Source organism: Ahaetulla prasina, chromosome 3 (assembly GCF_028640845.1).
Source record: "Ahaetulla prasina isolate Xishuangbanna chromosome 3, ASM2864084v1, whole genome shotgun sequence".
Lineage (NCBI taxonomy): Eukaryota > Metazoa > Chordata > Lepidosauria > Squamata > Colubridae > Ahaetulla > Ahaetulla prasina.
In genome coordinates this window covers 212,988,492-213,012,824 of record NC_080541.1, presented here as the reverse complement: position 1 = coordinate 213,012,824, position 24,333 = coordinate 212,988,492, and the positions used below count along the sequence as shown (strand labels likewise).

The window sequence follows — 24,333 nt, the reverse complement described above, 5'->3', positions numbered from 1 at the left end:
ACTTTGTAAAAATATACAAATAGAATGAGACTATTGCCTTATACACTGTAAGCCGCCCTGAGTCTTCGGAGAAGGGCGGGGTATAAATGTAAACAAAACAAAAAAAAAAGTTGCCAAAAACATCTGAATTTTGAGCACATGACCATCGGGATGCTGTAGTGGTCGAAAGTGTGAAAAATAACCATAAGTCACTTTTCAGTGCCATTATAATTTCGAACGGTTACTAAACAACCTGTTGTAAGTTGAGGATTACCTGTATTCGGTGGTGGTATTCAGCCAATTCTATCCGATTCGGGCGAAACGATAGGGGGGACTGCGGGATGCTCCGCCCATCCACCCAGACATCATGACATCCCATTTTTCCACATTTTTGAGGCTCTGCACATGCGTAGAAGATCTTGCGCATGTGTGGAAGATTCACATTTGCTAATCAATAGGGAAGGTAACTGAATACCACTCCTGCCTGTATTTGATCTGCATTTTCTTATTTCAAGCTGAGCTCAGCTTTTCCGATATACCTGGCTTGGTTATTTATATTCCAGGGAATACAATATTCAGGATGCCAATTTATTACCATGCTCTTTTCTAGAATATGCTACCAGTGTTTCTGAACCTTGGCACCTTTAAGACTTCAACTCCCAGAATTCCCCAGCCAGCAAAGACCTCCCATCTTCAAGTTGCTAAGGTTGAGAAACACTGTGCTATTCAGTTTCCCTTCCCTTTGCTCTTCTCAGATCCTCATCAGTTTTCCACAATCTTTTTTGCCCCCCAGCAGAAAGGTGGCCCCCATCCATCCAGCATGTTGACACCCCCTCCAGTCTATAATAGTAATGTTTTGGCTACATGGAGATAAAAACGCAGATAATGAGTTCAGTATTAATATGATATGGTCTGTATTGTTCAGGAAATTAAGGAAGTTAGCAAGAGCCAAAGCAGTTTCCAAGCGTTTGTACTTTCAGATGTAGCCTTCCTTAAATAGTGCTACTCCAGTGCTAGTATATTTTTTTTCCCCTAGCAATTTTTGGTTTTTAAAAATCTACTTACTCATCAACCTACATTTGTGGGAGAAAACAGAAAAACCGCAATATATTCATATTTCTCCCAATTTACTTTATAGGAATACTATTTAAAAAACAAACCAACCTGTATCTCTATTCCTGGAATGAAGACTTGAAGAACAACCAGCTTCAGATCAGAAGATCCCAAGGAAGTCCATTCATCATTTCATGTTTTTCTCTACATGAAATATTGTTTTAAAAAGATAGAGTAGATGAACAGAAAAGACGTCCAAATTAAACATGAGCAGAAGTTGGAAAGTATGCGTTTTACTTATTAGATGTGATTTGTTTGTTTAATGTTGTTTCGTTTAATTCTTCTCCACATGAAATAATTATGCACCACTGTTCATCTTAAACCCAGTTCTTAGCCAATGTTTTTCAGACACGAAACTATAAGGATTAAATAAACAGTGTGGATTCTTTTATGTTAAAAGATGGTCTGGCTTGCATAAAAAAAAAATAGTTGGTATAGCGCGGTGGAATTCCACTACTTAATGAAAGAGTAGGTAGAATTTTGGCCATGTCTCTGGTGATGGTTCCAACAAAGAGTGGTTAAGTGCTGAACAAGAAATGAACACTGGCGACATTAGAGTTGTTATTACTAGGGCTCTACAAATACTGAGAAATAGGTGTTTTGGAACTTGACTTCTCTCCCGGTTAAGCAGCTTCCCTGTGCATGAACACCCCATATAGGGACAGACAGAAAAGAGAGTCCGTAAAACAGATGTGTTACCTCAGGAAAAGATGGAACTGCTTTCATGATTCAAAATGGAGTACTTTGTGGGATCTCCCACGTATTGCAAAGCGTCTCTTCTACGAAGTCGCCCAGCTGTGGTTATTGCTATTATGTGGGATGTTTACATAGCTTTTCCATCCATCATCGCTGAAATATAGCACGACTCTGTCATTCTTTGTGGGTTTTCCCTGGTGGTACTTGGAAATTGTCACTGATCAATGAGTATTTGGATTTCAAGGAGACATAGTACAGATATATATTCAACTCAAAAAGAAGTTAATGGTTTTTGAAATAGACTGGGCTTATTTCCAAAAAAAAGAGTTTTGTGCTTTGGTTGATCTGAAACCTCCCTACAGGATCAAGAACTCAAAAGGTATTGCAAACCCTAGGGACTGGTCTGATTCCCTGAAAGTATATTAGATGGCTACAACCATTATTCCAACCATGGTCAAGATTTTTTGAAGATCGTATGAATTGTAGTGTTAAAGACAGCAGGTTGGGAAAAGCTGGCCCAAAACACTTAGCATCTATTTGAAGGGCTAAATAGATTTGCAATTCAGCAGTTAGGTCAGGTAAAGTATAATCCAGTGGGCAGTCTCTTATTTACCTACCAAGGAATTCAAAGTTAGAACTTCTGGTAACTTCTAGTGAGAGAGAAATTGCCTAAGGATGGGCCCTAGCCAGAGGTGGAATTCAGCCGGTTCGGACCGATTTGGGTCAACTGGTAGCAATGACTGCGGGTGGGCAGCCCACCTGTCCCGGTGTAATGCCATCCTATTTAGCCACATTTTTGAAGCCAGGTGCATGCATGGAAGGCACGTGCGCAAGCAAAGTGCATGTGCAGAAGGCCGGGCACATGTGCAGAAGGTGCGCATGTGGCGAACCGGTAGCAAGATTATGTGAAACCCACCGCTGGCTCCAGCATGTGTCTTAATGTTCCGAAGGCTAAACCCCTGGTCCTGGTGACTGAACCAGATTGGATCCTGCAACATTATTCTGGGACACATATAATTGTCTTCTTTCATAATTCAAACTAAGACTTTACCAAAAAAAAAAAAATCAGAGAAGATCAGAGCAAGCAAGACTAGGGTGAGGTCTGTTGACTCAGATATTGTCTTCTGTCAGGTGATCCGTCTTTGCAGAAAATTGTTGCTATAATTCCTGGCATAAGCAATAAATAGTTTGAAGATTTCCTACACGAAGAACACTATCTATCTCACGGGTGTCAAACTCAACGGTGTTACGTTGCCATCACAATACATTTTGCGATGTTTTTCCCTTTGCGGAGCTGGGGTGGGCATGGCCTGGCATGATGCATCCTGCCTGTGGGCCACCAGTTTGATAACCCCTGGTTTTCTATCTCATTTCTGACTTACCTATATAGGGCACATCTATGTAGGCGCAGGCACTATTGTCCAAACACTTCACTTCAGCCTGTAATTAGTAACTTGTAACTACAAAGGTATTCAGTTGTCTAGGGCAGTGGTCCCCAACTGGTGGTCCATGGACCGCTGGTGGTCTGTGAGAAAATGTTGGTGGTCCACAGAAAAATTATTTGCATTTTTTATATTGCACTAAATACAGTGGCTCTGTTCTGTCCCCCCCAACCATAACCAAGAAGACACGCGAGCTGACTATATTTGCCAGCAATTTATTCCTATGACAGATATCAATTCTGGCAACGAACCTGCGATTGCCTGCCAAGTTCTCTTATCTCCTCAGAAGCCAGCGTAGCTGCAGTTCGTTGCTGGAGCAACCAAGAGTTCAGAAATAAACAGAAATCCAGAAGCCAAATTCTTAGTCTCGAAATATTGCAGCCAAAGTTTCCAAGAGTCAGTTTTTGTCAGTCACAAGAAGCTATAGAGCAGCTCCTCCTGCTTTTATACCCCTGTGGGCTAAAACTCAGTGGCTAAAACGCTGAGCTTGTCAAAAGAAAGGTCGGCAGTTCAGCCGTTCGAATCCTTAGTGCTGCATAACAGGGTGACCTCCCATTACTTGTCCCAGTTTCTGACAACCTAGCAGTTCAAAAGCACCTAAAAATGCAAGTAAAAAAAATAGGAACCACCTTTGGTGGGAAGGTAAGTGTTTCGTGTGCCTTTGGCGTTTAGTCTTGCCGGCCACATGATGTCTTCAGACAGCGCTGGCTCTTCAGCTTTGAAATGGAGATGAGTACTGTCCCCTAGAGTCGGGAATGACTAGCACATACGTGCGAGAGGAACCTTTACCTTTACTTTAAATAGTATTTATCTTTTTTTAAAATTCATATTAGTGGTCCGTGGGATTTAAAATTATGAATTTAGTGGTCCCTGAGATCCGAAAGGTTGGTGACTCTAGGGCAGTGACCCCCCCCCACAACCTTTTGGGCACCAGGGACCGATTCTGTGGAAATTTTTTTTCCATAGATGGGAGGGGGGGCATGTTTTCATATACTATGTATGCGCAGATGAAGCTTTGCTCGCTTATGCGGCCTGGTTCCTAATGGGCTGCAGACTTGTTCTGGTCCATTGCCGAGAGGTTAGGGACCCCTGCTCCAGGGAGTGCTAAAATGGGAGCCCTCATCTTTCCCTTGCTGCATTTGTTGTGGGGAAGTTCGCTTCATTTGCAAATTGCTTGATACTGTTCTGAAGCTTCGTGCAAAGGACACCATGGTGCCACAGAGGTTTAGCAGTTGTAGGGAAAAAGGAAAGCCAAAAATGTTGGAGGTAGGAATTTGACGGCATTCCCACTAATGAGAATGGCCTGTTCCTCAGCTATGCGGTGCTCCAGTGTTTCCATGTGGAAAGGGACATCTTGTAATTTGTGGTAAACCCCAGTCCAGCCACAAGTCAGCTCAGCTTTCTAGTGCCAACAACGGTATGTTGGTAAGAGTGGCTGAAAGACTTGAGTGGAGCTGCCCACAGATTCAATCATATGACATCTTTGACCTAGGATGCTACCTAGCTAAGTTAATATTCTTGTTAAACTTTCTGCTGTAATCCATGGGTTGTATTAACGAGCTGTAAAGTTGAGCTGTCTAGGGTCAATTGGTTCAATTAATATAGTGCTATTCTAACCTGAAAGAATCAGATTTGGGCCATGTTTTGCTATTGCCGCCATATATAAAACCAAACTGTGAGCCCTTCGAGGTAAGTCAAGCCAAGCAATATCAGGTAGCTACATCAACATAAATCCAAGATACATATAAAGAAAAAAAAATGTAGAGCATGCAAAAAAGATCTATTATGTGAATAAAGAGATGGGTACTATACATGTGAAAAATTACCACACATAAATTAACAATTATAATTACCAAATTATAATCTCTTTCTATTAAGATAAACCATAAAATCCAAATTTGGTGAAATACAGTCTAGTGAAAAGAAGGACTTTTCCTGCTTCACCAAGGTAATAGCAGTGTTCCAATATTTGAGGGGGTGCCCGAAAGAAGAAGTTGTCAACCTATTCTCCAAAGCACCACAAGGCAAGACAAGAAATGATATAAACTAATCAAGGAGAGAAGCAAGTTAGAACTAAGGAGAAATTTCCTAACCATGAGAATAATTCACCAGTGGAACAGCTTGCCTTCAGAAGTCGTGGGCTCTCCATCACTGGACAGCCACTTGTCTGGAATGGTATAGGGCTGTGATGGCAAACTTATGGCACGCCTGCCAAAGGGGGCACAAACGCCCTCTCTGGTGGCACATGAGCTGTCACCCCACTTCAGCTCTGCTGTGCATGTGCGCATGCCTCCCGCCAGCCAGCTGGTCTTCGGGTCTCTGCTGCGCATGTGGGGGGGGCACATGCAGGGGGCATGTGTGCATGTGGGGGGTATGTGGCATATGCGGGGGGAGCGCATGCAGAGGGGCAGGGCTCATGGGCGGGGACTGTGTGTGCATTGCATTTTGGGGGTTTGGGCACACGTGTATGTGCGCGTGTGCGCTTTGGGCACTCAGTCCGGAAAAGGTTAGCCATCATTGGTATAGGGTCTCCTACTTGAGCAGGGGGTTGAACTAGAAGATCTCCAAGGTCTCTTCCAACTCTGTTATTCTGTTAAATTGTAGGTCCTGTTTCTGAAGCCTCATTACTTTATCTGTGATAACAACTCAACTGTTACGTTACCTAGAGTTTTCCAATGTTGCACAATTAAAAAATAAAATTGATAATCAGTTCTTTATGTTTAAGTATATGGTTTGGTCCTGTTAATAAGTGCAATAAGCCTAACTCTGGAGAACCCTCTGTTCTTTGTTGAGTGATTATACTTATCTCCAAAAAAGTTACACCAAAAGGGTATTGTATACTTAGATCACCTGAGTGCCAGAAATGTAAAAAAAACCCAACTCTTTTCTTACAACCGCTCCAGCATTTGGAAGAATAATTTTGGTATATCTGTGCCAGTCTTAACAGGAATCAATTATGTCAATGATGCATAATTTTCCACTGCAGTTCTTGCATTGAAATTGAGGTGAACCCACCTGGTTTCATAACTGCCAATTTGTCTCCTGTATGAAATTACCAAGATCCGTATTTCAGACTTTCTTTAATCCATATGGTAGATTTCCTATTTCTATAAATTACCTATTTCTATATTTCCTATATATTACTATAATGTCCTATATATTTTTGAGATTGTTCCTTTTGGTGGTTTTGAATAATGAAGTATTAAATTCTCAAAATTAATATAAGGCTGTATTGCTGAAGCTCTAATATTTTATTGCCCAAAAGAGGTTAGAGTTGGTATTAAAAAAACACCACAGGAGCTTATTGCTTATTTGTTGCTCTATTTCAGGGGTGTCAAACTTGATTTCATTGAGAGCTGCATCAAGGTTGTGTTTGACCTCGGGGGAGGGGGGGTGGGATTGGCATGGCCAGCTCACTCATGTTGGGGGCACCTGTGGTGGCCAAGTGCTAAAGCAAGACTTCCCTCATTATAATCTTGTTCCTTCCTTCCTTCCTTCCTTCCTTCCTTCCCTCTTTCCTTATTTTTCCTTCCTTGTTCTCTTTGCTGTTTCCAGGGCAGCTCCGCGGGCCAGATCTAAGCGCCCTGTGGGCCGGATCTGGCCCCTGGGCCTTGAATTTGACAGCCCTGCTCTATTTCATCTTTATTGAAAGGTTCACCATTATTAGAAAACTATTTCATTCCAAAAAATGATATGCTCTCAATGATTTCATTTTAGCCAAACGGTAGTAATTATCCTGATGGAAATAGGTTATCAAAAGGGTTAAAGGAAAAATATCCTTTATTAAAATTATGTACTTATTCTTCCAAATTTGAAGCATTTTTTTAGTAAAACATTTTCAATATTATGTTTTGGAAAAATGTTTTGGATTTAAAAAAACCACTGGCTTATAAGCTTATTTGACTCAACATAGTTTCAATTTGAATCCATTGTTTAGAAGAGTCTTCATAATAAATGGAATCATATGCCCTAACTATGCTGCCTCATAATATATTTATAAATTGGGCATGTTTCTGAGGTCTATATAGAATCCTTTTATTTACTGTATTGTGTTTCATGAAAGCAGAAGCTTTCTATTTTTCCTCCCTCCCTCCCTCCCTTCTTTTCCTTACCAATGTCTTAAAGCTTGTTCTAGAATTATAACTGGGATACATTGCAATAAAAAGTTAAGTTACACAAGAATTTTCATCTTTACTGCTGCAATTTGCTGTAATATACTGAAATGTTTTGAAGCCCAATTTTTCATTTCCTTATTTAATTTATTTCATATCGATATATAGTTATTTATAAAGATTTTACTAATATTTTAATAATAATACCTCTACACCAGAAGCGGTAAAAGAGGAAGTAAAGAACAATAAAAAGAAGTCCTAAATATTTTAAAGATTTATATACTATTGGAATCCCTAAAATTATAGACATGTCCTTCTGAATTTTGAGGGGAGTATGAAAAAAAATCAGATATGATTTGTGAAAATTAACTGATAGTTAATTCTGCAAATTCCTCTAACTCTTTAATATAGCTAACTGAATAAGAAACTTTCGAGAAAATTAAAAACATATCATTTTCCTAACACAAACCTGATTATTGGATGTAACTCTTATTGTCGACATCTCTATGGATGGGTTGAAAAGATAAAGGACAATTCTGTTTGCTGCTGCTTAAAATCCTAAAGGGATTTGAATCATGTCTGTTAAATCGTATCTGGGTTTTAGTTGTTCCACAAATATGTTGAATCGTCTTACAAAAACCAGCCCCAAATTTACATTTAATTAATATTTGCTTTAAAAATAGCATTTCCTGAAAATCAAAAGGTTTAAATATATTTAAAGAAGAAATGGCTAGGGAAAATTTATTAATGTCACTAAATTATTTCATATTTAATAATTTCCTGATAGGGATAGATATATTTCAATTTGGAATAAATCCAGATTGATACATATGAATCATTTTACCTATCATCACTGATAGTCAATTAATTAACAGGGTAATATGCAGTTTAAAGTCCCATGTTAAGGCTGTGTTCTTCACAGGGCCAAGTCAGGAAGTTGATACCACAAGAACTCCAGGGACTCTATTGATGTAGGGCAGTGTTTCTCAACTTTAGCTTTAAAATGGGTAGACTTAAACTCTGAATATTAAACATATATTAAAATTGCTGAAGTTGAGAAACACTGCTGTAGGGTATCATAACAGCACCTTGAAAGCAGAGGTGGTATTCATCAGGTTCTGACTAGTTCTGGAGAACCAGTAGCGGAAATTTGGAGTAGTACAGAGAACCGGTAAATACCACCTCTGACTGGCCCCGCCCCCATCTATTCACTGTCTCCCGAGTCCCAGCTGATCGGGAGGAAATGGGGATTTTGCACTAACCTGCCGCTGGAGTGGGGAGGGAATGGAGATTTTACAGTATCCTTCCCCTGCCAAGCCCACCATGCCACACCCACCAGACCAAGCCACGCCCACAGAACCATTAGTAAAAATTTGAATCCTACCACTGCTTGAAAGACTATGAAAAAATTGTGTTGCCTCTACTTATACCAGAGAGAATGAAGACAGGGTTATTTTGAATCTCTTTCTCTTGCTTCTGCCTTTCCAGGGATTATGTTGTGATTTATATTCTTCCCTATTGTGTCTTAATGTTTCTGCTGATGCTTCTCGCATTCTTTTTCAACTTTATCTCTGCATTCCACTACACTGAGGCAAGGTTTACTGATGGCATGGAGTTGTTCTTTAGGGAATAGTGAGCCACATGAACCACAATTGCTGAGTTTAAGTCAGTTAAGCCAAAACCGCACGTCACAACAGAGAACTTGTTAGTTTAAGTGGAAAGGCAACATATCATGCACAGCTTGTTTAAGTAACTGCTGCCCAACACTCTTCCTTGTTGCCAGCCATCTTTGTAGACTTGGTCTGGCAGACTGTTTATGCTGGCCCTGACTGATGAGATAATTAACCTTTTTAAGCTACTTCGAATCTCTCCGTGATGCAGACAGTCAGTACCTGCACTGGATATTAGGATAGTGCCTTACCTGACTATCTGTCTGAGATGGAATATAATTTGGATTTCCAGGAGGAAGGGAGTGCATTGATGCCAGGCTCTGAGAACCAAGAAAGACATGTTGAGGTTCTTCTAAGCAGTTTCCTTTTTTGGAAATTTATAGATACAAATCTTGCCAAACTAAAACAGAATATTTGCAACAATAAACATATACTATGAGAATTCCTGGGGGAAATCAATTTTGGGACTTTTTAAGCAGGGATGAGAAAAAGGTTAAATTCTGGATAATTTCTTCCAAATAGTATAGACAATACTAAGATATCTGGACCAAGATCTAATTTGTTAAACCATAGGAATGTGTGTGTTCTACATAGAATCTATGTCCCTCCAAGGGACCTTGGAGGGCTTCTAGTCCAGCCTCCGGCTCAAGCAGGGGAACCTATACCATCTCAGACAAGTGACTGTCCAGTCTCTCCTTAAAGACCTCCAGTGATGGAGCGCCCACAATTTCTGGTGGCAAGCTGTTCCACTTGTCCTCACTGTTAGGAAGTTAATTCCAGGTTGGAATACATAGCATGGAATATCAAGTAACAGAAAATGATTCATTTATAATTTATACAGGGGCAAGTAAACTTCAGGTTAATAAGGCTGCCTTTAGAAAGAACAACCATCCAAATTCCTATACTTCAACAGGTGGTCCTTGACTTACAACCATTCATTCAAAGTTACAACAATACTGAAAAAAGTGTTTGGATTGGTGCTTTCACTTATGGCTGTCAGAGCATCCCTGTGGTCACATGATCAAACTAGGTGCTTTGCAACTAGCATGTATGGTTGCCGCATCCTGGGATCACAGGATTGCCATTTGCAACCTTCCCAACAAGGAAAGTCGATGGGGGAAGCTGGATTCACTTAATGACTGCATGATTCATTTAACAAACACAGTGATTCACTTAACAGCCATGACAAAAAACTGTAGCAAAACTGGATACAACTCACTTAATTATTGCCATGTTTAGCAATGGAATTTCTGGTCCCATTGTGGTCATAAGCTGAGGATTACCTGTATTTCTAGGAAAATGTGTAGTTCTGAAATTGTGTGACTCTGATAAACCCTGTTTTATCAGTAGAGAGATCTTACTTTTGATGTGTGATACGGTTGCTATGATAGGGATGATATGATAGCAATGTTCCAATATCTGAGGGGCTGCCACAAAGAAGAGGGGGTCAAATTAGTCTCCAAAGCACCTGAAGGCAGGATAAAAAGAAATGGATGGAAACTAATCAAGGAAAGAACCAACCTAGAATTAAGGAGACATTTCCTGACAGTTAGAACAATTAACCAGTGCAACGGCTTCCCTTCAGAAGTTGTAGGTGCTCCATCATTGGAGGCTTTTAAAAAGAGACTGGATAGCCACTTGTCTCAAACGGTATAGCGTTTCCTGCTTGAGCAGGGGGATGGACTACAAGACCTCCAAGTTTATTTATTTATTTATTTATCATATTTTTATACCGCCCTATCTCCCTAGGGACTCAGGGCGGTTCACAGGCAGATAAAAAATGTACATATAAATACAAAATAAAACATCGATTAAAAAACTTATTCCAAATAGCCGAATAATTAAAAATAACAATATACATAATAAAACCCATTAAAACCAATTTAAATTTAAAATCTAGTCCAGTCCTGCGCAGATGAATAGATGTGTTTTAAGCTCGCGACGAAAGGTTCGGAGGTCAGGAAGCTGACGAAGTCCTGGGGGAAGTTCGTTCCAGAGGGTAGGAGCCCCCACAGAGAAGGCCCTTCCCCTGGGTGTCGCCAGACGGCACTGCCTGGCCGACGGCACCCTGAGGAGTCCCTCTCTATGAGAGTGCACGGGTCGGTGAGAGGTATTCGGTAGCAGCAGACGGTCCCGTAAATAAAGTTCCCTTCCAATTCTGTCGTTCTGTTCTGTCTGATTTTAGCATTACCTGGTAGACCTGGACAATCACCTGTCTACCTTAGAAGGTAAGAAGGATCAGTAGCCTGTTAACATACCAATCAGCTTTATACATGCTCATGATATGTTAGTGGGGAGTGCTGATGTGGTTTTCAAAACACTTTTTCCTTAATATAAACATATTTTTCAATTACTGAACGACATCCCCATTCCATCAAAAACAGGCCACCTGGAAAAATCAATGCAAAATCTAAATGAGCGGCTCCATTTGTGATGAGGAAGCCCTAAACTTTGGTATAATTTCAGGGCGCACAGCTTCTGTGATTAGATTACGTTCAAGGCAGGTTGAAGTTTAATTGAAATGTCTGTCAGTGACATTTGAGGGAGCTGGAATGCATCAAGAATGGCCACCGCTGGCAGGCAAAACCGTAGGCTGAAATTTCAGACTACCTAGAAACCTCACCCTAATAAACAGTTTGCCTCAGAACCTGCCTCTCGAAACAAATCCAGTTCTGTGCTTTGAGTGAATAAGTGTTTTTCCTTGTAGCCCGTTGTTGAGTCAAAGTGAAACACGTCCCCTCTCTCATTTATTTTGGTTTATGTCACTGGTGCTGTGGCATGTATCACTTTAATAGCTTTCTACACCTAGCATTTTCCTTGGCGACCTTTAAAGGGCCATGTGCATAGTGCACGTTCTGAATGGGAAAACTCTTTTGCTGTTCCCTTGCTGGGTTAACAGTAAGCATGAGAAAGTCTTAAAAGAGATTTGAAGTTGTCTTAAAAAGACCATGCAAACTCTTAAATAGGTTGTTTCAGATTGGTGCTACTTAATCGGTAGCCTTCACTTACAAACCTGTTCTGTCCTCCTCCGCCTCCGTCCGAATGATGGCTTAATTAGCCGGCACTATCAGCTCTGGCGGCAAAAGAGCCAGCGTCTGCCAAGAGCCCTCATTATCTTCCACAACGCTGGTGAGTCACAAACTTCAGCTCTAGTCAGTCAGTGGATTTGCCTGTTACAAAGAGACACACCAGCTCTCGCTGCCCTTTATATCCTGTGGGGTGTGGCTCCATGACTCAGCACTTCCTAGGCCTGCCCCACCCTTGCTTCTGTTGTTCCCTCCTCTCCTGCCTACGAAACCTAGGATTCAACCAAGCCTGATTGCTGTCAGCTGGGTCTGCAGGCATGGCCTGGGGGTGGGGGGAAGAGTCAGGGGATGGAGGCCTCATTATTTCTTCCACCTGGCCTGCTTCTGGCTCCTCGAGCTGAGCCAGGGAAGCCGGTGCTCCCGAGGTAAGTCCTGACGGCACTTCCCCCTCACTGTCCAAGTCACTTTCTGGCAGCAGGCCTGGCTCCAAGTCACTTCCGGGCATGGGGCCAGGTTCGGGGGCTGGAGTAACAACAAAACCACCTCATTTAAGGACACTTCAAAATTAGAACAGTGTAAAAAACGACAACCCCATAGTTTTGTGACCAGGCCTTGCATTTATGGATGTTCGAAGAGAACAGAAAACCAGAGTTGGAAGGGACCTTGGAGATCTTCTAGTACAACCCTTTGCTCAAGCAGGAGACCTTTTACCCAGTGGTGGGCTGCAACTGGTTTAACAACAGGTTCTGTGAGCATGCGCTTCGCATACGCACACACACTTATGCATAGCGTTCAAAATACAGCAATTTGAAGCTCAGCTACTTACCTTCAAAGGCAGCCCCGGTAAGGAGAACAGAAGAGGTGTGGAAATCAGCTGTGCTGCGCGAAATAGCTGAGCCAGAAAGAAGGAAATATTGGACAGGATAGAGCAGGGGCAGGTCCAGTGGTAGATTGCCCCTGGTTCGGACCGGTTCTATAGAACCAGTAGTAAAACCGGTGGTGTTGTAGTCCACCAGCAGCCTGCAGAACTGGCAACAGAGTCGGAGGAAGGCTGAGGAAGAGCATGGACCAGCTCAAGCAAAGAGGATGACTCGGGAGTAGGGCCAAGAGATGATTGGCCCCTCCCATGAGGCTTAAAAGACTAGCAACGGTGTTTGGGCTTTGCCGGAAAACAACGTTGATAGCTTCGTCGTTTTGTATTTATTTTGTATCAGTGTCTTCTGAACTTTTGCCAAGAAAAGCCTTTGGCAGTTTGTCTAATTGGACCAAGGTTGGTGATAGGACCAAGGAATTTGTGTTGGGAGGAATTTGCTTTAATTTAGTTGAACTACGCTGAGAATGAAATAATTCTCAGCTGTTCGAATAAAGTTTGTTTGTTTTTACACTGACTGAGTTTCCTACTACCTACTTGGGCCTGGGTCACAACAGGCAGGAGGCTCCGCCCACTGAACATCATCAAAAGCGATCTGCAGAAGAGCGCACGCACGAGCGGGCACGATGCGAACTGGTAGTAAAGGAAACTAGAACCCACCAGGGGTGAAATGCTCCCAGTTCGGACCGGATAACTCAATCTGGTAGTGATGGCGGTGGGTGGTTCGGAGAACCGGTAGCAAAAATCCCTGCCCACACCCGCCCAACTGAGCTGCGCGATCATTAGAGGTGGGGTTTTTTTTAACTTTTAAAAGCATTTTTTCTTTGGCCGAAAAAATGCTTTTAAAAGTAAAAAAAAAGCCTCTGATGATCGTCGGCTCAGTTGGGATGGTCAGAACCTCTTAAAAGCATTTTTTCTACAACCTCTTCAGCCTTTACCATTCCAGACAAGTGGCTGCCCATTTCTTAAAAGCTTCCAGTGATGGAGCACCTACAACTAACCGTTCCACTGCTTAATGTTGCAGGGTCCCGTGAATGCCATCCAGACCTTTCACGATCAGCACACATCTTAGCATTTGCAACCATCGCCGTATCCTTGATTCATTGATCACCGTTTGTATGCTTTCCAACAAGCTTGTGACAAACAGAATTAATGGATAACATGGAAATAAAATCATAAATCAAAGTCACATGATTTTCCCTTTAGCGACAGTTGCAGGTCCCAGTTGCGGTTACTAAGCAAGGTTCAAGCAACACACAATGCTGAATCAATTTTAAGCCGTAGCATGTTATGTGAAGTAATCTGAATAAGAATTTCAAATTTAAGAAATGAAAGCTTTCACATTTTATTAAATGTTATGCGTGCATATGGAGATAATCACTTCCATTCTCCTTTAGAACATGGGAAAGAGGAGTAGAGGATAAGATAGGAGGGGAGAAGGGGAGAGAGGAATAGAAGAAAGGGAAAAGGAGAGGAAGAAAGGAAGGAAGGGGAAAAAAGAGTAGGAGAGAAGGTTACAAAGGGGGGAAGAAGTGAGGAGTTGGGGATAGGAAGGTGAAGGAGAGAAGAGGAAGGAGAGGAGGAAAGAAGAAAATAGAAAAGGAAGAAGGGAGGGAAGGGAAAGAGACAAGAAGGAAAAGAAGGATTGTTGTAAAACAATTGAGAAGAAATGGTAGAAAAGCAGCCCCGAATATATATATAATTATATTGAATTTTTTTTCTTACAATGATGAATGAATCAATATGAAAGTATAAAGAATATATATATGATTAACAATGGATAAGAGACTGTACATTTATAATAAGTCTATGAGAAATAAAAAACTTTTTGCAAAAAAAAAACACCATGGGAACTAAAACTAGTTAAAAAAATTAATATCCTTAAATTTCATTCTTCTTTATTAAAACTCATGCTCCTTCGTTTGCCCTCATGATGTAGTGATTAAAGAGACCCAAAATGTACCTCACTGTGTGACTTGGAATCAGTCATTGTTTTTCAACCCAATATGTCTCCCAGGATTGTTACTGCAGGAAGAAAAACTGAAGGAGGGAATATGTACATGGATTTGAGTGCCTGGAAGAAAGGCAAGATAGACAGGAAATCTAACAAACAGATATGGGCCTCTCATTGTTAAATTAGCTAAGCTTTAGTTGATCAAAATCTGGAATAATGAAAAACTGATGTAATCTCCATCCATTTGCTTGGTGGTTTTTGGGTTTTTTTTCATTTTGAAATTGTTGGGAACATCGTTTGCAATTTTATTGAGGCTGGATTTAAAAATGTTTAAGGTAACTGAAGGAGAAATTTCCTGACAGAACAAATAATCAGTGGAACCAATTGCCTCCAAAGGTTGTGGGTGCTCCAACATGGGAGGTTTTTAAGAAGAGGTGGGATAACCATTGTCTGAAATGGTATAGGGTTTCCTGCCTGAGCAGAAGGTTGGACTAGAAGACCTTCAAAGTCCCTTTCAACTCTGTTTTCTGTTAATCAGTTCTGTTATAGGTCCCATCTAGTATAGTTTGATCTGTGTAAGCATATCATAGTCCCAAAGATTTGTGGGATTTGGGTTTTTTTTTTCAACAAAAGTGGTGAAAAACAGTTTTCCACCTATACTGTATTGTTGCTATTATCTATGTTATTTATTTATTAGAGGGACACAGTGCCTCAGTGGCTAAGACGCTGAGCTTGTCGATCAAAAGATCGGCAGTTCAGCGGTTTGAATCCCTAGTGCCATGTAATGGGGTGAGCTCCCATGACTTGTCCCAGCTTCTGCCAACCTAGCAGCTCAAAAGCATGTAAAAAAATGCAAGTAGAAAAATAGGGACCACCTTTGGTGGGAAGGTAACAGCGTTCCATTTGCCTTCAGTGTTTAGTCATGGTGGCCACATGACCACGGAGACGTCTTTGGACAGTGCTGGCTCTTAGGCTTTGAAATGGAGATGAGCACTGCCCCCTAGAGTCAGGAATGACTAGCACACATGTGCGAGGGAAACCTTTACCTTTACCTTATTTGTTAGATTTTTATCCTGCCTTTATTACTTTATAGGTAACTCAGTTGACAAACATACATAATACTCCTTTATGCTCCTCACAGCAGGAGCCCTCTCCCTGTGAGGTGGGTGGGGTTGAGAGAGAGGGACTGGCCTGAAGTCACCCAGCAAGCATTTCAGGGGTGAAATGCTCCCGGTTCGCGCCGGCTCCCCCGATTAGGTAGCGATGGCAGCTGCTGGTTTGGAGGACCGGTAGCAAAAATCCCTGGCCCCGCCCCTCTGCCTCTGCTGAGCCGCACCATCAGCAGAGGTGTTTTTTTTTAACTTTTAAAAGTTTTTCTTCAGCTGAAACATGCGTTGAAAAGTAAAAAAAAACAAAACCCTCTGATGATCGCGGGGCTGAGCAGAGATCATCAGAACACTTTAAAAGTTTTTTTTTTAAAAAAACCCTTCAGCCGAAGGGGGGGAAAAAAAGAAAAAAACCGGAGGTTTTAAAAGCCTCCTCTGGCGATCCCAGAGGAGTTTCCTGATCCTCACAGGTTTTTAAACTCACTTTTTAACAGCCCCCACTTACAAGAGCCCCCACCCAAGCCCAGCCAATTCTCCCTCCTCACTTACCTATAATTACTGCTCTTTTGGGCTGGCAACAGCATGTTTTCTTCAGCTACTGAAGGGAAAAAAAAGCTTGCTTTGACTTCCTCCTTTGCTGGCTGAGGAACTCTGGGATTTGAAGTCCACAATAAAATAAAATAAAATAATAAAATAAAATATTGTTGCAGCTTTGTGAGATTTGGAGTGTTTCTGTAGTGTTTCACTCTAACTACACAAACACACAAAATCTCAGAAAGCTGTATATGGCATTTTGTGAGTGTGTGTGTGTGTGAGTTGTGTGTGTGTAAGTGTGAAAGTTGGTTTTTGAGCTTTTTATGGTTGTGTGAAGTGTGAAGTGCAGCTGCTTTTACATTGTGTGTGTCAGTTGTGTTGTGTTGTGTTGTGTTGTGTGTGTGTAAAGTGTGAAAGTGGTTTTTGATACCTCTTATTGTTTTTTATACTTTGTTTATTATTTTTATTATTTATTGTTATTGGCCATGCCCACTCAGTCATCTGACCACCAAGCCACGCCCACCAATTAAGCCACACCCACAGAACTGGTAGGGGAAAATTTTAGATTTCACCCCTGAAGCATTTGTGCCTAAGTTCAGACTAGAACTCCCAGTTTCCTGATGACTGGCTTAAAATCACTGAGCCGGTGTCAAAGGGAGCAGAGCAGCCCTCATCCATGATCTTCCACAAACTAAAAACAGAGACAGACGCTTTCTCTGTCATCTCTTTCGTCTAGAGCAGGGCTCTCCAACCTTGGTCCCTTTAAGACTTGTGGACTTCAACTCCCAGAATCCCTCAGCCAGCTTTGCTCTGGGAGTTGAAGTCCACAAGTCTTAAAGGGACCAAGGTTGGAGAGCCCTGCTCTAGAGCAGTGTTTCTTAAACTTTTTCTCTTAGGATCCTTTCCCATTTTTAAAAATGATAGAGGATCCTAAAAGAGCTTTAGTTCATATGGGTTGTATTTATCATATTAAAATTTAAAATGGGCACATTCGCTGCTGCTACTACTGTGTCTCATGATTGTTTTCAGAGGTGGGTTTCAGCAGGTTCTGACCAGTTCTGGAGAACCGGTAGCGGACATTTTGAGTAGTTTGGAGAACCGGTAGTAAAAATTCTGACTGGCCCCGCCTCCATCTATTCTCTGCCTCCTGAGTCCCAACAGATCGGGAGGAAATGGGGATTTTGCAGTAACCTTCCCCTGGATTGGGGAGGGAATGGAGATTTTACAGTATCATTCCCCTACCACGCCCACCAAGCCATGCCCACCAAGCCATGCCACAACCACCAACCCACACCCACAGAACCGGTAGTAAAAAAAATTTGAAACCCACCATTGGATTGTTTGATGGGATTTTAATATTGCATTCTTTTTCCAACATAGCTTGGTGATTGATTTTGACTTTATGATCTCTGGGAGAGTCTTGGACAACCCTGAAGGGTCCTAGTAGCCATGGTGACGCAGTAGTTAGAATGCACTATTGCAGGCTAACTCTGCCCACAGTCTAGAGTTCAACCCTGCCAGGGCTCAAGACTTATTCAGTCTTCCATCCTTCTGAGATCAGTAAAATTAAGACCCAGATGGTTGGGGGCAATGTGCTGATTCTGTAAACCGCTTAGAGAGGGCTGTAAAGCACTATGAAGCCGTATATAAGTCTAAGTGCTATTGCTATTGCTAAACACAGCTCTAATATAACCCAACAAAAAATACTTGCAAATCTTTTGAGGCCCAATCAGGATCAATGCCCCTACTAGCAGAATTGGGACAGCTTTCCCTGCATCCATCCTTTTCTAACATGTTTAGCCTCTCCCTAGGACTTTGTTGGAAGTTGCATAAAACAAAGCAGAAAGAAAAACTAAGCACCTAGTTTTTGTGAGGTTCCTCTAAGGTTGTGTTTTTCAATTTAGTAAATTTAAGATGTGTGTACCTCAACTCCCAGAATACCTCAGAATTCTGGGAGTTGAAGTCCACATATCTTAAAGTTGTCAAAGTTGAGAAACACCGTTCTGAGGTTTTCATCTCTATGCTGATAGTGGGAAGATAAACTTAACCTTTGGTACTAACTCACCATGGAAATTAGCATAATCCAAACAATCCTGGGGCTATTTGGGACTAAAACAAATTTGCTCTAACCCCACCATGAGTGGATTTAGCAGTTTGCATGACAAGCCCCTTTCCTGACCCAGCTAAAGATGTCCCATGAACAGCTTTATTCCCAGTGAACATTTTAAACCCGGGGTTCATTTTCTGACTCATACTCCCAAATCAGATTCTCTTGCAATTTTTCTCTGAGATTTGGCAGAGAGAATGTGTATGATATTCCTTTTATTCAGAGAGCATCTTGCCTTTTGTAATTCTATCCTTCTGGAACAGTTTCTTTCTGCCCTATTAAAAAAGAACAACCCACCATTATTTTAGGATTGTAGCCTTTGAATATTTATCAGTTTCCATCTCATGTGCTAGTCAGACAGTTCATATTGAGTTCTTTTCAGTTTCGCTAATATCAGAAACATTCCCTGCCATCTAGCAAATCTTTTTGCAATCCGCCTTACTTTTTTCACGGTTAAGTTTTCTGTCAGTCAGATGAAACTTTTCATTTACATTTATTATTCTGTGGTAGCTGCTCCTTTTACTTTAATTATTTACACACAGGAAATGTTTTTTTTTTTTTTTTGAAATCTGATTAATAGTTGCACTCTTCAAAATGCTGCAGAGAAAGAAGGAAAAAAGTGTGCATACGTCCTTATAATCGAAAGACCACAACCACCACTAATATAGACTTCATTCCCTGCATATGCCAGGATGACATATTTAATTCCAGAATAAGCAGTGTAGTCTGCCTTTGATGCTATCTTTTCTGCAAGGGAATGGAAGTCTGGGAACATCATTTAGTGGATGGTTAGTTAACCACTTTGGTTTCAGCTGCCACATTGGAAATCATGTCTGGTAATTTGGCCTCCCTTCAGTTGGCAACGCCGAGGTATGTTTGGACTTCAACTCCCGGTTCTTGCTTCCTATTGGCAATTTCCCACGTCTACAGATTTAAAAGGCATCATGGTCTGATTTCAGCAGGGTCCATGAGACTGAGGGGCAATAAATGTGATTACTCCTTGCTTACTAGGAAGACCATCATGGCAAGGGGACTGCATTGGCCCCAATTGGAGCAATTAGAAGAAGCTAGCTTTGCTCTCTCTAATAGAAAAGAATAGTTGTAGCTCTGGGTTAAACTGTTGCGACCCAGGCTCAAGTGGGTAGTAGTAGACACACTCAGTTCAAAAACAAACAGACTTTATTATAACAGCTGAGAATTCACTCATTCTCAGCATCATCCAAACTAAATGAAAGCAAATTCTTCATAACACAATTCTTCAGTCTTATCACCAACCTTGGTCTAATTAGGCAAACTGCCTTTGGATATATATGTTTCTGTTCTATTTTTGTTTTTATTCAATAAATCTGTTGTACACTTGTTATGGTTTTCATTACTTTTTATGGGATTTTATTCCTAGTTTGTTTCTGACATAAGTCTAAGTGCTATTGCTATTGCTAATCTCTGGGTAATGATTGCTTTCCAGGATATTGTGGTCTGTCAATTTTTTTGATTGTCTCTTTTGAATAGTATATAGATGTTGTGCTTAAAGGTAAAGGTAAAGGTTCCCCTTCACATGTGTGCTAATCGTTTCCGGCTCTAGGGACTGTGCTCATCCCTGTTTCTAAGCCGAAGAGCCAGTGCTGTCCAAAGATGTCTCTGTGGTTATGTTGTTGGCATGACTATAAACAGCGAAGGCGCATGGAGTGCTGTTACCTTCCCACAAAGTGGTCCCTATTTTTCTATTTGCATTTTTTTTCATGATTTTGAACTGCTAGGTTGGCAGAAGCTGGGACAAGTAACAGGAGCTCACTCCATTACACAGTGCTAGGGATTCAAACCGCTGAACTCCCACCTTCTGATCAACAAGCTCAGCATCTTAGCCACTGAACCACCGCATCCCATGTTCTGCTTGTTGGTGGCTAATTTGTCTGAGTGCCAGGCTTCCAGGAATCTAGCTTGGTCTAGGATGCTCACTGCTTTCCAGCTGAAGCTATGTAAAGTCGGTCCATGTGTTGTGCAAGTAAGCAATATTTTGCTCTATTTCCCGCCCCCTGGCCTTGAAGAACTTCTCCCCTTTCATTACCCATTCATTGTGAATTTTGCATTTTTTTTTAAAGATGGTAAACCTAAGGGTCTGATCTGTCTGCCTATCTCTTAAATAGTACAAGTAGCTTCGGATAACAGCTATTTGGGGAAAAAATGGGATTAAAGTGCAGGAAGTAAACAAATGGTTTGAATTTCTACCTGGCCTTTGGTCTGCAGACTATCAATATCTCTGATTGGAGAGCTATTTTTACACAACATAGGATTGCAGTGGTATGTGGGAATGACCTTGGGAGATAGGCGGAAATGCTACAGACCAGGCATCTGTCATGCAAAAGGTATCTCAGTAAAAGTAAAGGAAGGGAGAAATATCTTCAGACTTGCAAGGTTCTGTTAATGTACCTTACAATAAAGCTAGAACTACTATTCTTTGTTTCATTCCTTTCAGGGCTTCAAAGCAGTTGTGGGATTAATTTTTTTTACTACTAGTTCTGTGGGCGTGGCTTGGTGGGCATGGCAGGGGAAGAATACTGCAAAATCCCCATTCCCTCCCCACCCCACTAACCTGTTTTCCAGCTCCTTTCTCCTGTGTAGGGCAACAAAAGAAGACCCGGCCGATCATCTGGGACTCGGGAGGCAGAGAATAGATGGAGATGGGGCCAGCCAGAGGTGGTATTTGCCGGTTCTCTGAACTACTCAAAATTTCTGCTACCGGTTTGCGAGAACCGGTCAGAACCTGCTGAATACCATCTCTCCTTCAAAGGGCTAGTCGTAAAATTCCTTTGCCTTTTGTGCATACCAAAAGCTCATGTCTCTTTGCAGCAGTATGATTACTCTTCAGTTAATGTTGTAATATATAAGAGAAGAACAGTTACCCAATATGTTCATATATACTTATGAGAAGGACATAGAGTTCCATGAACTGATTCCTTCACCCATGGGTTGCTGGCATTGTGTGAGGCCATCTCTTCTCATGTTCTATTGAATGCAGGTGCAAACTTCTCTAATCTTGACATTTTTATCATGTTGGAAGACATTTAGTGTCTCTTGATGGTGAGATAGGTGTTGTTTATATTTAATAAATTATAAATAAAACTCAGAATGGAAGGGGTGCAGTGTCACCACATTCAGACAGGAAGACTGGAATTGGTAGGGGTAGATTAGTTTCCTTGCACAATTAGCTGTTTTATAAAAATGGAAGGATTATTTTTTTCCTTCAGCTATTTTAAGAGCTGCTGCTCTTATCCAAATTTAACAGCAATTTTCTCATATGATGTGGGCCTCCTTAACTCCATTTGTTTACAACCCTGTAATCCCTTAATTCGGGGTAGAGTCGGATGGAGCTGAGCATTTACTAGCTGGATGCCCTTCCTGATGCCATGTGGAGTTTGTAGTAGATATTTTTTCTTTACACCCTAGGAGAGAAACATCTGCCACTATCTAGGATTGAACTTTCAACCTTCCAAGTGGGAGACGAGAGTCTTCACCACTGCACCACCACCCTGCTCATAGTCTTCTTTCTTAAATTCATCCTTAGGACACCCAATTAACACTTATCTTGATGGTATGTTCTTAAATAGTGTAGGAGATGACTAGGTGGAGCCCGAAGGCGGAGTCAAATGTGTCATCAGTTTGGAGTCACTACATGTTATGTATTCATGTTGTACCTTTAAATATTTGAGCGGGAAATCAGCACGTTGCTGATTGGACGAAGCCTCCAGTAGAACTGTATAAAAGGAGAGGTTTTTCCCCCAGCCTGTTGCTGGGTTCACCCTATATTAAAGAGCTGTTGTCACTACCCTGGTCTCCAGCCTCGTTACTTCCAGAACTTAACATTGGCGACGAAGGTGGGATTTCGAGGCTGAGGAGAACCAGAACCGAGCTGAAGCACGATAGACCCGAACCCAGCAAACCCAGGGCAGAAAAGCGGAGATGGCCAGTTACACTCCGCCCGCACCGTTTGACCAGCGAAGAGAAATGGGGACGATATGACCCGTTTGAGCTTCTAGAAGCCAACGAACTGCACGGAGTTCCAGATAACCGAAAAGGGCTTATTTCTTAAGCCACTGTGGTCCGGAGGTCATTGATATCGCGGAAGCCCTGGCAGAGCCAACGCCGTTGCAGTCGGTGTCGTGGCCAACTCTTACAGACTTTACTAAAAACCACGCACCAACGCCGTCCAAATACGTGCGGCGGTTTGAATTCGGAGGCGAAGACAGATGGAGGCGAATCCGCCGGTGACTACATGGCCGCCCTAAGAAAAGCGTCCAAGGACTGCGGATACCGTGACCTGGGCGAGGTGCTCCTCGAGCAACTCATCCGAGGGGTCAAAGACATCCGTTTGCGGCGGCGGCTGCTAGCAAAGAGCAACCTAACGCTGGCAAACGCTCTGGACGAAGCCAGAGCACATGAAATGTCCTCCCAAGCGGCAGAGACACTGCAGAAGCCGGTCCCACAAAAGGCGAGCGCGAAGGCAACTCCGGTGCACCAGGAGGAGGTTCAGACCGAATCCGACGGTGAAGATGAGGAAGGGGTCTGCCGCACCGAGAAACGCGACAAAGGGGACCGAGACGAATGCGGAAGCTGCGGGGGTCAACACCAGCGCCAACGCTGCAAGTTTAAGGACGCGACATGTCGGCGGTGTGGGAAGAAAGGGCACCTAGCTCAAGTTTGTCGGGCGGCCCAACCTTCCCGCCGAAAATTCAAATCGGCCAATCAGAGCGCGGAATCGGCAAGGCGACCCGCGATTGGCTCAAACAAAAAAGGCGCGGATTCCAACCAAACAACTGTGGTCATAGGCCGCGCCTCGACCCAAGTGGAGAAGAAGATCTTCACCAAGCCAAAAATAGAGGGAGTACGGTGCCGGCTTGAAGTAGACACGGGATCAGCGATCACCATCATGTCCTGGGACACTTTGGCGAAGTCACTGCCGTCCGTCGCGAAGCGCCACCTGCAAGCACAACGGCTACGAGTCCACGACTACCAGGGGAATCGCATCCCTGTTCGAGGGACCACCTCCGTCCGAGTCGAGTACGGTCCATACAAGAAGACCCTGCCCATCACGATCGTCGAAGGAACTCTGCCCAGTCTGTTGGGACTAGACTGGTTTCGTGCCCTGGGCATGGGAGTGACTGGCATCTACAAAAGTGACTGTAACCTGAAAGACATTCTCTTTAACGAGTTCGAAGATGTCTTCAAGGACTGCCTGGGCAAGTACAAGGGGACCCCTATTTCCTTCAACTTAGACCCCCAGGTAGCCCCCATTAGGCTTAAGGCGAGGAGAGTCCCTTTTGCACTAAAACCAAAAATCGATAAGGAGCTGGACAAGCTCATAAATCAGGGAATTTTGGTGCCAGTCGATCACGCAAAGTGGGAGACGCCAATCGTCACCCCAATGAAGTCGGACGGGTCAATTAGAATTTGCGCTGACTACAAGGCGACGCTTAACAAAGCCTTACAGAAAAGCGCTTACCCGGTTCCCGTGGTGCAACACTTATTGCACTCTTTGGGGCAAGGGCAAGTCTTTGCAAAGTTAGACTTGGCCCAAGCCTACCAACAACTGCCCGTAGACGCCCGCACAGCCGAAGCCCAAACGATTGTAACGCACAGGGGGGCCTTCAAGTGCACCCGATTGCAATTTGGGGTTAGTGTGGCACCAGGGCTGTTCCAAAACCTAATGGAACGACTACTGCAGGGGC

The 24,333-nt window shown here is 42.5% G+C and overlaps 1 protein-coding gene across 2 annotated transcripts in view; it reads left to right on the top strand.

The window, feature by feature from the left end:
* APCDD1L (APC down-regulated 1 like) overlaps positions 1–24,333 on the top strand; it is a 68,636-nt gene that overhangs the window by 14,761 nt on the left and 29,542 nt on the right. The window contains exon 2 of one of the 2 annotated variants that reach the window (XM_058177719.1): positions 1,118–1,316. The exons of the other annotated variant lie outside the window; for it this stretch is intronic. Within the exon in view, the coding sequence (XP_058033702.1) occupies positions 1,271–1,316 (46 nt within the window). The 5' untranslated portion in view covers positions 1,118–1,270. The remainder of the gene's footprint in view (positions 1–1,117; positions 1,317–24,333) is intronic. 2 annotated transcript variants of the gene reach the window in all.